General features: G+C 42.2%; 1 protein-coding gene across 12 annotated transcripts in view; it reads left to right on the top strand.

Annotated features, from left to right (window-relative positions):
- The window catches only part of Ank2 (ankyrin 2), a 569,474-nt gene that overhangs the window by 240,645 nt on the left and 312,146 nt on the right, over positions 1 to 16,683 (top strand). For 10 of the 12 annotated variants that reach the window (XM_029537925.1, XM_029537924.1, XM_029537920.1 and 7 more), the window contains exon 2: positions 13,869 to 13,967. The exons of the other annotated variants lie outside the window; for them this stretch is intronic. In XM_029537925.1, coding sequence (XP_029393785.1) covers positions 13,869 to 13,967 — 99 coding nt within the window. The remainder of the gene's footprint in view (positions 1 to 13,868; positions 13,968 to 16,683) is intronic. 12 annotated transcript variants of the gene reach the window in all.

The raw sequence follows: 16,683 nt of genomic DNA, 5'->3' as shown, positions 1-16,683 counted from the left end.
TTCCCTCCCTCCCTCCCTTCTTTCCTTCCTCCTTTCTTTCTTTCTTTCTTTCTTTCTTTCTTTCTTTCTTTCTTTCTTTCTTTCTTTCTTTCTTTCTCTTTTGTTCTTCTTTCTTTCTTTCTTTCTTTCTTTCTTTCTTTCTTTCTTTCTTTCTTTCTTTCTTTCTTTCTTTCTTTCCTTCTTAACTGTAAGTCCTAGAAATTGAACTTATGTCCTCAGGGTTGTCAGCAAGCACCTTTGACCACTGAACTGTCTGGCTTGCCCAGTGATAAAATCTCCTCTCACATATCTCAGATCTTTCTACCTCTATTGTCAAGTGCTAAAATTACAGGTATGCTCCACTACCCCCAGCGTGCAAAGATTCTTTCTGAAAAATAAGCGAATCTCAGAATAAAGCACCTAGTTTCATGGTTTTTGATGCATAAATTCTGTAAGGTGAAGCCTCTAATTTAGCCTGGCATGAAAAGAGAAGACACTGGGAAATTAGGGCTGTAATTCTTCTTTTATTATTTTTTTTCTACAGTCTATAATTGAGTTAACTGGCTCTTCTGTTACACACAGCATGTATGAATCTCTAGAACGCAAAGCTATTTGGTTTCCATCCAAATGTTGGATTTGCATCTCTCATTAGCATGCAGGTTTTCATATGATTTTTAATGCACCAATTGTCTGAAGCACACTTGAAGATGAATTGGGAAAGCGTGGCTCATGAAGGGAAGTGTTAGCTGAAGCCTTCCATTTTCATGGTGTTTGCTATTCACTGGCCACTTTGAAGCGATGGTGTGTAAGGCTGTGGGATACTCCCCGTTGTGCCGAGCATTTTCCTCTACTGTTATCTTAGTGTCAAGTGACCCATCAGACCTGATCCTCTGGTACTGAGAACACTCATTCTCTGGGTAATTGGATGTGGTGGTGGAAGGGCAAAGACCTGCCCGGATATTCTTTCTTATGTGACTGTAAGGGGATAGAAAACAAAAGGAAAGTTCCACGTTGGGTGTGAGAACAGTAGGAATTTGTCACAATTCTCAATTATATTTCCCTTGAAAATAACAAGCTGAAATGTTCAATGCATTCGATTTTTAAGGAGCCGTGGGTGCCAGTCAGATTCGACATCTCTGTGTTCAGACTGACAAGACCAGTGTGCTGTAGCCTGAGGCAAGTGGTCGGAATTAATGATATAAAACACAGGCTGCTTGACAGGAAGTCATTTCCCAGATCTAGTGGTTGTGACTAAGAAGAAATTTGAAATGAAGTCTATTTTGGAGTGAGGACCATACTTGAAAGATATTAGTTGCTAAGCATCAATCAAAACATCAGCTTACAATTAAAATACCTAGTTTTACTTGGGAGAAAGATCTTTATGGGACCCTTATGTTAAAAATCAATATCACAGGAGCTGGGCACGCTCTTTGAAGAGAAGGGTCGGTGTAAGGGGAAGATATTAAATCGCTCTTCACTATTTGACAGCCTGTCAGTTCAGACATTTTGAGTTCAGACCTGAACCTTTTCCACTTCTCTGAGACTCAGTGTGTGAGGTGATTTTCGGGGTCATAACCAGAGCCAACTCAAACCAAAGCTCTAGAAATCATGGACTGAGACACCCACATGGTTTCTCTGCCTGACATCCTGAGGGGCAGGGAGAACTTGAGAGGCAGCAGAGGGGTTTCCCCAGTCATCCCTGACAGGGTTTCAGCTAAGAGTTGCAACTGTATGTCTGTCCCTGCTTCTAAAGGGCAGACCCATGGTGGGCACCATCCTTTCAGTGTTCTCCAGTTCACTGGGTAGAAATAAATGGGCCAGGATAACTGATTTTAAAAGATGGCTGATTTCTACAACAATTTCATTTATTATTTCTACACTCCTCTGTGACCCTCCATTATAATTATAATTCTAAATTTTTCATCTAAAGTATTTTTTGACACATAGAAAGTGAAGCTGGGTCTTACATTTTTTATTTATTATTATTTTCTTTATTTACATTTCAAATGCTATCTCGAAAGTTCCCTATACCCTCCCCCGCCCCTGCTCCCCTACCCACCTACTCCCACTACTTGGCCCTGGCCTTCCCCTGTGCTGGGTCATATAAAGTTTACAAGACCAAGGGGCCTCTCTTCCCAATGATGGCCGATTAGGCCATCTTCTGCTACATATGCAGCTAGAGACTCGAGCTCAGGGGGTACTGGTTAGTTCATATTGTTGTTGCACCTACAGGGTTGCAGCCCCCTACAACACCTTGGATACTTTCTCTAGCTCCTCCATTGGGGGCCCTCCAATAGCTGACTGTGAGCATCCACTTCTGTGTTTGCCAGGCCCTGGCATAGCCTCACAAGAGGCCGGGTCTTACATTTTGAGAACCAGGTTCGAATGAAGTCGTGAGAGAGGACAACTGTGCATTCTGTTTCCCTTCAGCACTTAAGATAAGACTTCAGAGCTTTTCTCTTTAATACATTTAAGGCCTTTGCATACTCTTACATTTAAAGATCTATGTGTAGACAAGTTCTATAATTGGAGGAGTTGGCTAGCAATCTACTTCAAGCCCTTTCTTATCTTAACATATTATATGAACATAGTATTTCTCAAAAACATTAAATCAAAAGTCCTTACTAAGTCTCCATCACTATATCACAGTGTGAAATAGATACACAGAAAATACTTGAAAAATAAACCCTACATATGTAAAATGAAGTTGAGAATATACCTTTTTCCATTTAAAATTGGCCTATGTATATAAAAATCGGTGTTTCCAAAAAAATAATATTTTCAGTTAAATAGTATTATTTTTGTTTCCCACTAAATGGTATCGTTTACCTTTCATAGATAAATAAATCAGGCAACACATAAAATACCTCGTGTGTGTGTGGGGGGAGGAAATGAATAAACTTGTTTTTGATGATTGTGCAAATATAGTCAGTTCTTTTTTTTTTTTCTCCTCACATTAGTTTTTAAAATTGGCATGAAGGGATAAATTCATTCTTAGAAACGAACCAGGAGGTAAGTTATTTATGAACACAGATTAGCGGTTATTTTGAGCATAAAAAGGCCATCTGTGCATGGAAAAGTTTTAATGGTATTTAACACGATGTCAGTGCCCGATAGGATCTGACACCCTCACAAGGAGTCTTCCTTTGTTTGAGAGAGAGAGAGAGAGAGACATCAAGACATCCTTTTTTTTTTTTTTTTTTTTTTTTTTGGTTTTGTTTTGTTTTGTTTGTTTGTTTGCTTGCTTTTGTTACAGGACCTGAAGCACTCTAAAGCCCCCACCAGTCCAACAACTTGAATAGGATCCCTAGGACTGACATTGTAGAAGGAGAGAATCAACTCCTGCGAGTTGTCTTCTGATTTACAGAGGCATGGATTGCGCATGCGCACTCCCACGCTTAACTCTCGTTTATGTTTGTGATTCTATATTTCTAGCGAGTATTTGTAAGTATGCCTAAATGTGTGTGTTGATGGGTCTGCCTCTGACTAGTCGTAGACTCCTGAGGCATTCCTTACACTGGGGCCCAACAGATGCTGCCCAGCAAGGGAAAGGCGCTAGCCTTGAGGTTCAGAAATGGGCGCAGGATTTGGTGTTTGGAATGACACAGGTGGCACAGAAATAGCTTTGAATGTGTATGACTTTGAATTCCATATTAAGACACATCCTATTTTTAGCATTTTATAACGTAAAATGTTTTTATCTGAAACTGTCATATGGAGTACTTTCTTCTTCTAAACCATTTTGTACTTTTTTGTTTATATATTTTAATTAACTTGAGTCAAAGAAGATCACACATTTTTAGTAGTTCTTAACTTATTTCATCTTATTTTAATTTTTTTTAACACTGGGAGTTTAGCTGATCTCTCTCTCTCTCTCTCTCTCTCTCTCTCTCTCTCCCTCTGTGTGTGTGTGTGCGTGTGTGTGTGTGTGCATATGCTCGTGTGACTGCCTGTGCATATATAGAGGTCAGAGGACAGCTTGTGTCGTCTTTTCTCTCGTTCTATCTTTTACATGGGATGTGGGGATCCAACTCGGGTCACCAGGCATGTGCAGTTAGTGCGGAACCATCTGGTTAGCACTGAGATGAGCTTTGATGGCTAAATTCGTCTGGACTATGTTCTGTCAGAACAAGCAAGAATCTTAGTGGATTCCATTGAGGAGTGGGGAGAATGAGGAAAAGTCCACTTGCCGGGCAGGAATACAAACCCCGGATGCTGTACGGGGGAAATTAGAGATTGCTCTTCCTTTTCCCCACCGGTTTTTGCGAGGTTTTGTTGGAGGTGGAGCTAGAGCACAGGCAGACTTTCTCTGGAATGCAGTGGGGCCTCGCCCTGCCCAAGATAGAGCAGCTGTTTCTGCTGAATGCTTGGAATGCGAGGGGCTGTGATGTAAGGAGAGCAGAGGGCATTGTTTCAGCTCCCTAAGTCCGGGAGAAAAGAGTCTTTTGTACACAGGAGCAGTTCAGAGTGGCACAGCATTTCTTCCCCTGGGCAGCTTCCAATCCTTCAACTGGGTCTGCAGTGTGAGTAGTTACCCGACTTTCTGATAGCACATGGCCATTTAATCTGCTATCCCACAAACCGTTCGGAACCAGAGCCTTCCAGAGTCAAACAGGGTGAATGAAGGTCCTGTTTCCAGCATCTCTTCAGGGGAGAAGATAGACAGCCATGCCACGTGGAGAAAATTTGGGCATAGCTAGTTGCGAGTGGTTATGCCACTTAAGGACTCTGGGGTTTTAAGAGTCTTACTCTCTGCTCTGACCTTGATCAAGCTACACAGCATCTCTATAACTCAGATTTTTTTATCAATGGCATATGAACAATAGAACTGACTTCATGGCGTCATTAATACATTGTAACAAAAAGATTTATGGGGGAAACAGTGTTTGGTCTTTGGTAAGCACTGGACATGTAGTAGCTATTTTTATGTTTTGTTTTAAAACACTCTGTAAAAGGTTGGCGTGCAGAATGAGACATGCTATTAAATAGTCTTTGTTTCAAAATGTACTAGGATGGGGTTAAAGTGCAGTGCAGTGGGCTTGCCTAGTGAACACAAACCTGATCAAAGCAGGCATGGCCCATGTAATCCCAGCACTTGGGAGGTAGAGGCATGAAGGTCAGGAGTTCAAGCTCATCCTCAGCTCCATAACCACCTTGAGCCCCCCCCCCCCGCCCCAGTTACACGACACCCAATGTATCATTAATTGAGTACTGTCAGAATCCAAGTCTGACTAGTTGCTGGCCAGCTCTTACCAAACACTTGTGTGATTTTAGTTAACTTCTCTTGCTTTCATGTGGCAGATGAGGCAATGGTGGTATTGATGCCCCACTAGCTCTATGCCTGGAGCTACAGGCTGGACATTGTTCTCGGGGCTTCTTGTACCTCAGTTGCTCAAACTCTCTCACCTTAAGTGAGAGGAGCTGTTATATCTTACAGTGTAGGAATCAAGTGCTGAGAAGAATCGGACCCTGTTCATTTAAAAGGTACCCACCAAGTACCTTGTATGCTGGAGGTATAGCTTGAACCACACAGACAGAATTCCTGTCCTTATGGCTTCCTGTGATGTTAGGGAACAGGAACAAACAGAAATGATTAAAAATACATTATATAGTGCAGCGATAAGTCCTAAGAAGGACACGAAAAATAACGCAGCCAAGCACGTGGTATAATTTTCTACATAGTCACCAGGTGACAATTTTGGAAATAACTGTAAAAGACATCAGCGTCCCAGGAGAAGAACAAGGTGTTTGTGGCTTTCAGTTCAACTGTATCCTGGGGTTGTCACTTGCTTATCTCATGGGGCTCTTGAGAGAAACTAGTGAAATTGTGTCAATAAATTATTTGTCAGGGGAGGGGAAACATTGTAAGAAAGTTTAGTCTCTGGTCTGCCAAGTGTCTCTAGCTTCGGCTTTCTGATTCTTTGGTTCTTTAAAAAATGTTCTACCACAAAATACTTGAAATCATTCTCCCAAGATAACTCCCAGTGGAAAAGTTGTCTCCCTGTGCAGTTACACCCGGGATAGATTCATCATGGGATGTAGTAGCTCCCAGAACTGTGGCTGACTAGTTCTTGGGCTAACATGAAGACCAGATGTACCTTGCAAAACACCTCTTGATTCCTCAACGGAAGGCCATTCCCCGCCCCCCGAAACTTCTTGCTAATATGGGCATCAAATCTTGTAACTCTTTGGAAGTTAGTTTCCCTCTTTTCCTCTGTAACCAAATAATTGACCAGTCACTAGACCACCCATAGAATTCAGGCTGACTGGCTTCAATATACCCTGAAATGATGGCAGGTTATAGTTAACAGCTTGTCCAGCTACCCTGCTGAGACCAGCTTCCTTCATGTGACTGACCGCTTACTCTAGTGACTGAGTCTTATAGATATCGGTTCAGTTTCTATTCCCATTTCAAGACAACGTGGCTTTGAAAACAATTTCCCTGGTGGACTTATGGAAGTCAAGGACTTTTCAGGACAAAGAGACCCATGGATGAGGTCAAAGGACCAAAAGGTTTTTTTCCAGGAGAGGTGTAGGCTAGTAGATTGTGGAACCTGCAAGGATTACTAGGTCATAATTCCATTAAGTGACAACTGATAGCCAGGTGGCCATCCTTAATCTCCATACTCAGGAGGCAGAAGCAGGCACATCTCTGAGTTTGAGGCCAGTCTAGTCTACAGAATGAATTCCAGGACAGCCGGGATAGAGAAATCCCCCCCTCCATCTCTCTCTCTCTCTCTCTCTCTCTCTCTCTCTCTCTCTCTCTCTCTCTCTCTCTCTCTCTCTCTCTCTCTCTCTCTCTCTCTCTTTGTGACAAGTGTAACAAATACCACACTCTGTGCATCTTTATGCCTCATTTCTTTCTCCACCACCCCATTCCAGACAGGGTGCCATGCAGTCTAGATTAACCTTGACCTCACTGTGTTACTGAAGATGATTTTCAGCTCCTCATTCTTTCCCCTCAACTCCTGATTACTAGTATGCTAGCATTATAGATTAGTGTCGCCACGCCTGGATTAAAACATATATGAAAAGAAAAATAAACCCAACTTTGAGAAACTTATACCTATTCTGAAATACCTTCCTACTTATAATAGGGGATATTATCTGGAGTTCCTGGGATGGCTTTTGGGTGTAAAAGCATTTTCTTGGCAACTATTCTGGTGATGCAGACGTTCAGCTACTAGGAAGGCTGAGGCAGGAGGATGGAGAGTTCAAGGTTAGACTTAGCTGAGCGAGATCCTGTCTCAAAATACAAAACAGTAGAAGGAGGTTTTAGGGATATGGATGACAGTTTAGTGTTTGCCTAGCAAGTATGGGCCCCAGGGCCACCTCTCGCTACTAGACAAACCAATAGCATGTCATGGCAAAGATGTAGGGGAAATGCAGGTGGGGGGGGGTTTCTCCTCCCTTGGGGGGAGGGGGGAGAGGCACAAATGCCTTGCCAGCTTTTACTTAGACCTTATATCAGGCCCAATTTTCTTCTTCATATACACTATGTGTGGTGGTTGAAAAAAAAATGACCCCCACAGGAACGTATTTGAATTCTTGGTCATTAGGGGGTGGTGCTACTTGAGAAGGGTTAGGAGGTGTGGCCTTGTTGGAGGAGGTGTGGCCTTGTTGGAGGAAATGTGTCACTGGGCGTGGGCTTTGAGGTTTCTGAATCCCAAGCCAGTCCAGTGGCTCTCTCTCTTCTGGCTGCCTTCATATCTGGATGTAGAACTCTCAGTTACCATGTCTTCCTGCTTGCAACCATGCATGGCGCCATGAGGATAGTAGACTATAAACCTCCGAAACTATAAGCAAGCCAATTAAATGTTTTCTTTTTGTAAGGTTTGCCATGGTCGTGGTGTCTCTTCATAGCAATAGAATACTCACTAAGACACCATGCTACAATAGAAAGCTAGGCACACACACACACACACGTGAAACACTGCCATTGAGCCATACCCCCAGCTCTTTTGTGTGTGTTAGTTTTTACAGATATCAGAGAAATCAACCCAGAATCGCTTTGCTATTACAGAGATGACAATACCCTACCTCACCATCACAGACAATATCCTGTAACAATAACAAGGGACCAGGGTAACAGGTTTACTTAATCTGCATTTTATATGCTGTGGGGCTTTCAGAAATGAAGACCCAAGGGCTGGGAAAGAGCTGCTTGCTTGTGTGATTAGGTTCCAAAGGCATTGGTTAGCGCTATAAAGATGAGATGAATGGAGTCTATGACAGAGATGGGAAGCCCATAGGGCCTGGGTGTCAGACGCTCTGTGACCTCCCTTATATAGCATCTCCTTCTCTCTGTAGACTCTCCCTAGAGTAGATCTCCAGGAATCCAGAAAGGACTCCTCTAGAACCTACAGCTTGCATTAAGTAGTTCTGGCTTTTAAAGAAGAGGAAATCTAGTTTAGTCATGTGTTTTATTGGGGTAAGAGACAGGATACTGACAAGAGGCCTGGAGGACCATTCTGCATGTCTTCCAATCTCTTCTTCTGCAAAGTCATCGGTTCAAGACACCAACCATGCTCCAGGCCATCATAACTAATACAGTCTAAAGTTGTACAGGGACAAAACTTCATGAAATATATATACATATTTGTAATTCATTGAGTGAGACCTTTTATTATGTATTACTTAATTCTTTGGTGACCATTGTTGTTTCTACAAGTGTGTGTGTGTGTGTGTGTGTGTGTGTGTGTGTTTCCTTTCCCGAGAAAGGAAAATAGGATAAATTTATCAGTTTACTAGCACAGTGTTATTGGGCACGTGTTTTTTTTTTTTTAAATACAAACATGTTTATAAATTTGTAGTTTTGCCAAATTTTGCAACATAGTTTCTGCCATTTTTTGAAATGTATGTTTTACCAGATTGCAAATGAAGAGCTAAAGAATTATTTCTCCTTTGAGGCCAGCCTGGTCTACAGAGTGAGTTCCAGGACAGCCAGGGGTACACAGAGAAACCCTGTCTCGAAACACCCTGCACCCCCCAAATAATTATTTCTCTTAAAGCCTGTTGTTTGCCATTGTTAGTCTGCACATTTTTTGCTATGTATGATAGCTCCATGGTAATAGTGCTTTCCACCTGTTAGGGACTTTAGTTCCAAGGCTTCACTATGCACAGCGTGGCCACCCTCACCCAGAACATTGATTTGGTGTCTCACTGGTAGTGGGCCTGGAGACTGGGTCAGCTCCCGCAGACATCTTCAGCCTTGCCTGAAGCTAACCATGAGTGGATATAGAAATTTAGGGCCTGTTTTGTTCTTTGGAATGAACTCTAATGGAGAAATTTAAAACTCAAGATAAAGTTGCAACCTCACCAGTCCTTCTGGCTGACACTCTAATTCACTTAACCTTGAGGTATTAGAGAGTAGATTTGGTGTAATAAAAATCATGCCTATTTTGGGGAGACATCATATCACATTCTTTTGGCTGACGGATGCAGGACTGATTCCTGAGAATTTAGGGAGCACCCCATTGTGGTACTTTTCCATCTGGTAGAGGAGCATGTAGCTGCAGGACTAGAGACTATCCTAATCAATGCTATGACGCTACAGTGAGAGGAAAGGCTTCTCCTTCTGTTACTTCAACTTTAATATAAGTAATAAATGTTAGGATTGAATTTTTCAAAGTATATACCTATGTTTCTAGGAACGTCGGTCTTAAGTTACTATTCTATTACTCTGAAGAGACACTATGCGCTATGGCTAAGGCAACTTTTATAAAAGAAAGCATCTAATTAGGGGTTTACTTAAAGTTTTGGAGGGTTAGTTCATGATCACCATGGCAGGAAGAAGAAAGACGTGGCCCTGTATCAGTCACTGAGAGCTTTACATTATGATCCACAGTCAGCAGGCAAGGGTGGTGGTGGTGGGAGACAGACAGACAGACAGACAGACAGACAGACAGACAGACAGACACACACACACACACACACACACAGAGACAGAGAGACAGAGACAGACCAACGTACATTAGGCCTGGTGTGATCTTTTGGAACCTCAAAGCTCACTCACAGTGACACACAGTCCCTTCTCCAACAAGCCCACACCTCATCCTTTCCAAATAGTCAGCTGAGGACTACATATATGCAAATAGAGGTCAGTGGATGCCATTGTTAATTCAAATAATCATAATATCTAATATTAAAATATATTTAGAATATGACCAGAAAGGAAGAGAGGAACTAGCAATTTCATAAACATAAACAGAATACTAATATATCATCATGAAGAAATCAGGCCAGATCTTAAATTTCACTGCTTTTATTTAATGCTTAAACCTGAAGTCCCTGTCTCAATTTATGAGCTCCCTAAACACAATCTAATCCAGCAAGGAGCTGGCCCTGCAGAGGCAACTTGAGCTATGTTGGTTACGGTCACTGTTAGTGTCCCACACTTCAGCCTATTTTTCCAAGCCTCCTGGATGATGCTCAGGGGCCTTATGCATGTGCACAGTACTGTAGAAAAGCCTTGCCATACAGTCCCCTCTACATATGTAGAACACTCTCCTCTGCCTAGACATTCTCTACAAATACGCTGGTGGTTGACCCCTGAATACAACTTCTCAGCTGTGTGTCTGAGCGTTGCATCTGAAATAACATGGCCTCCATGTCACTCTGTCACCTCATCTTGTGGTGTGATATCACCAGCAGCCATATTGCACCTTCTCTTATTTAAGGGAGGTTCCTGTCTCTGCGTCCCTGCAAATGCCAGACACAACAATGGAAGCGCCTCTGTTCATTGCTGCAGCTCAGGCTCCTGCATCAGTTTCTGGCACTCTGGCTGCTTGTCAGAAGCAATCAGGAAAGTTCAATGGACTGTGTTCATGAGAAGGAATTTGGGACTGGAGCAGTTAAGGAAGCAGATGAAGCCCCCCCCGCCCTCCCCCATTTCCATGGAACTGAAATCTCGTTTGTTTTTTTTTTTTTTTCAATCAAGTCAGTTTGAATCTCTCATTGTACTGACGTCATGAATGTTCATTCCCTCAGAGTGACTCCACTAAACATTTTCCAGCATGGCATCCTCCTCCACTGCAGAGACAGGAGTTAGTTCTGAACAGAGTTGTTAAGTAGGTCTTCTCGATGGACAGTGGTGGCGCGTGTCTTTAATCCTAGCACTTGGGAGGCAGAGGCAGATGGATTTCAGAGCTCAAGGCCAGCCTGGTCTACAGAGTGAGTTCCAAGACAGCCAGGGCTACACAGAGAAACCCTGTCTCAAACACGAAACAAAACAAAACAAAACAAAACAAAACAAAACAAAACAAAATGCAGATTTTCTCTTACTAAAAATGATTAACACGATAGATACTCTCTCAGATAGACACAGTGAGGTACCTTGTTGAATTTGGGGATACTAGATTTCCCTCATAAAAATTGTCCAACGTGCCCCATAGAGAAGACGCTTAATAGGACATTAAAACATTTCTTTGATCTCAAAAAAAACAAACAAACAAACCCAAAAAACAAAAAACATCAAGAGGAGGAAAACCCCAAGGCTCCAGGACTTTGTTCATATAACCAAATAAGCCTGAACTGAGAGAAGACAACCTATTCTCCCATGTCTTTAAAGGATCTCATAGCTTGTTTCTTAAGAGTCCATGTTGTTTTAATGAGGACTGTCTCCCATAGACCCATGCATTTGGACCCTTGCTCCCCAGGTGGTGCTGGTGTTTCAGGAGGTTATATGGAAGTTTTGCTTGCTGGAGAATTATGCCATTAGGGGCGGGCTTTGAGAGTTCCTAGCCTTGGCCCATTTCCAGTCCACGCTCTCTGCTTAGTGTTTGTGGTTGAGGATGTGATGGATCAGCTTTCTGCTCTCAGCATCTGCTCCAGGCTTCCTCCCCACCCACGCCTCAGCACTGAGGGCTCAACCTCTGAAACTGTAAGCTGAAATACAATCTTTCTTCCATAAGTTGCCTTGGTCATGGTATTTTATCACAGCAACAGTAAAGTAATCAATACAGACTTCAATCACTTTATGCAAATTTAGATGCAGCTTTGGTGCCCAGCATTGCAAATAGCATCCGGTGGCTAGAAGACATCATAATTTGTTATTTGTTCTAGATGCTTGTTAGCCACACGATCTCGGATCTTGTGGTAATGCCGAAAAAGTCTGAGGGATGCTTTCTTTAAGTGTCATAGATATATCTTTTTCAAAAGGGTGTGTGTGTGTGTGTGTGTGTGTTTAAATGCTTTGAACTAAAAAAAAAAAAATCTATCCTAACTTTAAAATGACCTGTTTGAGGAGAATTTGAAATCTATTGCATTTGATTTAGATACCATTTCTAAAGAATACAGCAGTTGTATTTTTTACTATCATCATATACAATCCATAATTCTTTAGATAATCTTTTTGCCCTAATTCTTAAATTCATAATACTTATGCAAAGCAGTTGTTATATTGATCTTTCCTGTGCTCTTTGCCTTGATTTATCTTAGTCACAATGAGAACTAATCTTTGGCTGTTACTTTAATCGCCTTTCTTTCCCCTTCCATTTCTTTTCTTTTTCCCAGCAAGGAAACAAAGTGGCTGGCTCTGCCCACTGTCCCACGCCTCCCCTCCTGTCACAGCTGTAAGAATCCTCCTGAGAGGCAGGGCTGCACATGTGGACTTTGGGGCTCTCCCTGGCCACTGACTTGTGTCTTTTTTGTTTGTTCCTTCATTTTAGATAGAGACTCATGTAGCCCAGGTTAGCCTAACACTTGCTATGTAGCTGATAATGACCTTGAATTTCTGATCCACCAGTCTCACCTCCAGACAGAGGGGACTGCAGTGATAAAGCACTGCTCCACCTCCTCGAGTGCCCTTACCTACCATTTCCCTCCTACGCCAGCCACACACCTTTCTCTTTCCTGATAAACTCACCTCCATTGTATTTTTCATTTTTATCCAAGCAACTGTGTTTATTCTTCGTGCGGTATGCACGTAACATTCTTCTATTCAAAACCTTGCTGGAAATTAATCCCTGTGATGCTTTCTAAGGCTTCTCTTCAATCACGTCTTCAGTCTTGCAAAGTGAATGGCCTCTGCAGCCGTGGCTAGCTTTGTGCATTGCGGTTCTTGGCTTCTGGTGAATAGTTGTGAGTACCTTTGGTTTTCTCCGTGAAACTTGTAATTATAAATTGCTATGGAGATCCAAGGGCTGGAGGGAAGGGGTCCTCCTCTCATATCAGGCACTGTTTGGTAGAAGAGCAGCATTTAGCCAGACATGGTGGCTTATCTGTAATTGCAGTAGCTGGGAGAAAGAGGCAGGGGAATTGTGAGTTGGAGGCCAGCCTGGATACATAATGAATTCTAGGCCAATCTGAAGTACATAGAAAGACTCCCTCCAAGCCCAAAATATACACACATCCAGAACAAAAGAAAAGGAAGGGAAGAAAGAGCTCAGCTTTAGCAGTATGTGGAGTTGTAGAAGTATGGATGTTATAACTACTGTGGGGGCTCAGAAGGCCCTCTTGATAGCTCGGTGGCTTTAAGGAGGATATCATATAACAAATACAGATGAATGCGCCTTGGAATGTGCTAATTTCCTAGAATGTAAACTTTAAAACAGAAATGGTTGGCTCAAGTAAATGAGCGAAGCTCCCTTGGAATTAGAAGAATCACTTGTGTTCTTTGTTATTTTGGACTGGTATATTTGATAGAGTGCCTCTGCTCGTTAACTCCGTTGTAAGAAAACAAAAACAGAACTAAAAACAAACCCAGCAGCTTGAATGCCGGGACAAATGGCCATTGGCATCAGGGTCCTGGTATGGAGGCAAATACCCCATCCAAAGAGGCTACTGAACCTCTGTAGCACACTGTAGCACCTATCACCGGGACTAAATCTTTACAAGTAAGTAATACAATATTTGCAATAAAATCTCATTTTTAATGTAAATTCTAACAGAGCCAAAACAAGTGTGAGAGCCAAACTACATGCAATGAAGTCACACAATCAAGCTGCATCCAACGCAAGGAACCCCATGGTGTACATCCCGATGATCAGGTCAGTTAAAGACCCTTCACTCACTGGGGAGCTATGGTTTGACGTTCTCTGATAGCAGGAGCCATGTGTAAATTCCCCTCCTTTGTTACTGTAGATTATCAACTGATAATTAGACGTCTCTAATCACATCAGAACTTTGATTGGATTGACTTACTGCAGGAAATGTTCAGCTACAATAGGGGTTTTCAGTGGATAGAGAGAATATGAGGACAGCTATTTTTAAGAGAGGCTGAAGTGCTAAGCTGCGGAAGAGTCGGTCAGGCTAGTAACAACTTAGCTGCATGCCACAGGAAATAGCCACGGAGGACGGGCTTCTGTCTGGAAATGTGGGGTGATGAAGAACCAGGGAGAAGGCGCTCCTCCTAAACTGGGCTGTGCTGAATGGCTTTCTGAAGGGAAGAGGTTAGCTTAGAGAAGATATGGTTTGACTGAGCTGAGTGCTGGTAATTGGAAACCTTGGACAGGGTGGCTCTTTGCCATGGTTGGAATACAGCCAGACTGGAGAAGATGAGTTAGAGGTGAGAAAGTGGAAATCTCAGAGCGAGGCTACTTTCCCAAGGCCTTGCACAGGAAGCAGAGAGAGCAAGGGTGAGCTGGGAGGAAGCCGATCTGTTTTTGGGGAGGGAAAGGGATGGCGGGCTGGATATGGGGAACATCTGGACTTGCTTGAAGTTGGGTGCCGATGTGACTTCCTTGGGGTCATTGCTTCCTCGGAAAGTAAGTGGATCCTTTGCTTTTGCCTTGAGTAGCTGGTGACCTATGTGAAGCTTTCTGTGCTTGGAATAGCTGAAGCACAGCATTTCTTGGGAGCTTCTTTGTGGGTTAATTAATAAACTTATGAGTTCTTATCTGCAGATGTTTGGAGTTCAGGGCTATCACTAACTCAGCAGTTACAGGAAACTATGATGCCTGTATTTGAAAGTCACTCTTGTTTGTAACGGTGTCTTCAGGGCCGTGGAACTCCCTTAAAGGTGGCTTACACCCGAATGATACTGCGCGGTCAGTCTCTGCCCACAGAATAGGCTGTGGTTTTTGCTGATTGTTCGGAACTTGATCTCTAATGGTTTGTATGCCCTTCTGCCTAATTCGCCAGTGCTTGTTCCCTTCTTAGGGCTACCATTACCACTGCAAAACAGCAGGCTCCTGCCTCTGGGACTACAAAATTATATCAGGTTTCCCAGAGCTAAAGAAGGGCTCATTTCCCCAGGGTCTGACAGCTGTTTTCTTTCATCTCTATAGAATGGTAAGAAACATCCTTCTTTAGAGAACTTAGAAATTCCTCTAAGTCTGCAGTCACTGGAAAATTACATTGAATACCTGTTGAAATATGTATAGAAAATGAATAGAAGTTTTTTTGTCGAAATAACCTTAAAAAAAGACATAGAAACATGTATCTCATAGTGGAATTAGATTAGAGGACCCACTTGGAAATAGAGACATGGATGAAATATTTGATATCTTTGTTGCCATATAACAATCATATTATCATGTGTGGCATCCACATTTGATTGAAGTTAAACATAACAAAACCTCGAAGCTGTATGATGTGTGTTCCCTGACTTGTCCATTTGCTTATGTCAGTTGTTCTTCTGCACTATCAGTGTTATTAAAATAAGTGACTGATGGCCATCTATTCAACATACATTTATTTAGCTCTTTCTATGGATATTCTTCCTCCCTGTTAATGTCCAGTAGTTTGCTTAAACCTAGCAGGACACAAGGCAACCCAGCAATTGCAATAGAATGAGATGAAGGTCATGCTAGAGGAATACAAAATACTCTGCTAGTAGAAAAATGACTATCATAATAGAAGGGCATAACAAGTTCAGCAAATAGGCAGAACATTTGTTAGCTGGAATTTATCCAGCAGGCAAATGTATCATATTCAGTAATATGGTGATAGACACTGGGAGTTATAAAATAGAGAGGGATTATAACATGATATTTACTACTAAGGAACAAGAAGTTGACAAATTAATGATATATATTATTTATTATATTAATTGTGTATTAATTGAATATATTAGTTATGGATATTATACTTATTACATATATGTATTTAACCAATGAAATAGGCATGCTTCAAGAATGCAGCAAAGCAAAGGAAGAATGAATGACTGCTTGTGCTGGAGGTTCGGAGGAGGGTTGGAGATATATTTTGCAAAGCTAAGACTGGTTCTGCATCCTTGTGACCCCAGCTCTTGGGAGGAAGAAACGGGAGGATACTGAGTTCAAAGTCAACCTGGGCTACAAAATGAATTCTAAGCGAACTTGGGCTACCTGGAGAGACCTTATCTCAAACAAAGCAGAACAGGCCAGAACTGAACTGATTTGAACAAAACTGCAAATGAGTACAGACCAATCTTGTTCAGTTTTTTAGTGGATCTATGGTATTTAAAAGGCCACAGTGTTGAGCTGATCTGAAGTCTACTGAACTCTGATTGATTGGGGCAGCTTTCTAAGCCACAGACAAAGTCTGGCCACACCCCTCTCCTATACCATTGTCTCTGAACCTCGGTAGTATAGAATGACTTGCATAGCTGGACAACCAAAACAGACAGACAGACAGACAAACAGACAGACCGACTGGATTGCCCCCCCCCCCATGCCCCAAATTGTCTAAAATGTCCTGATAGGCTAAGAAGTATAGAGTTATCTTTTTACTTGTTCTCAAATTACAAGTGAGAAATAGTAGCACATTTATGTCTTCCTACTT

The sequence above is a fragment of the Mus pahari genome, chromosome 4 (assembly GCF_900095145.1).
Source record: "Mus pahari chromosome 4, PAHARI_EIJ_v1.1, whole genome shotgun sequence".
NCBI lineage: Eukaryota > Metazoa > Chordata > Mammalia > Rodentia > Muridae > Mus > Mus pahari.
This window is presented reverse-complemented; position numbering and strand designations above follow the sequence as displayed.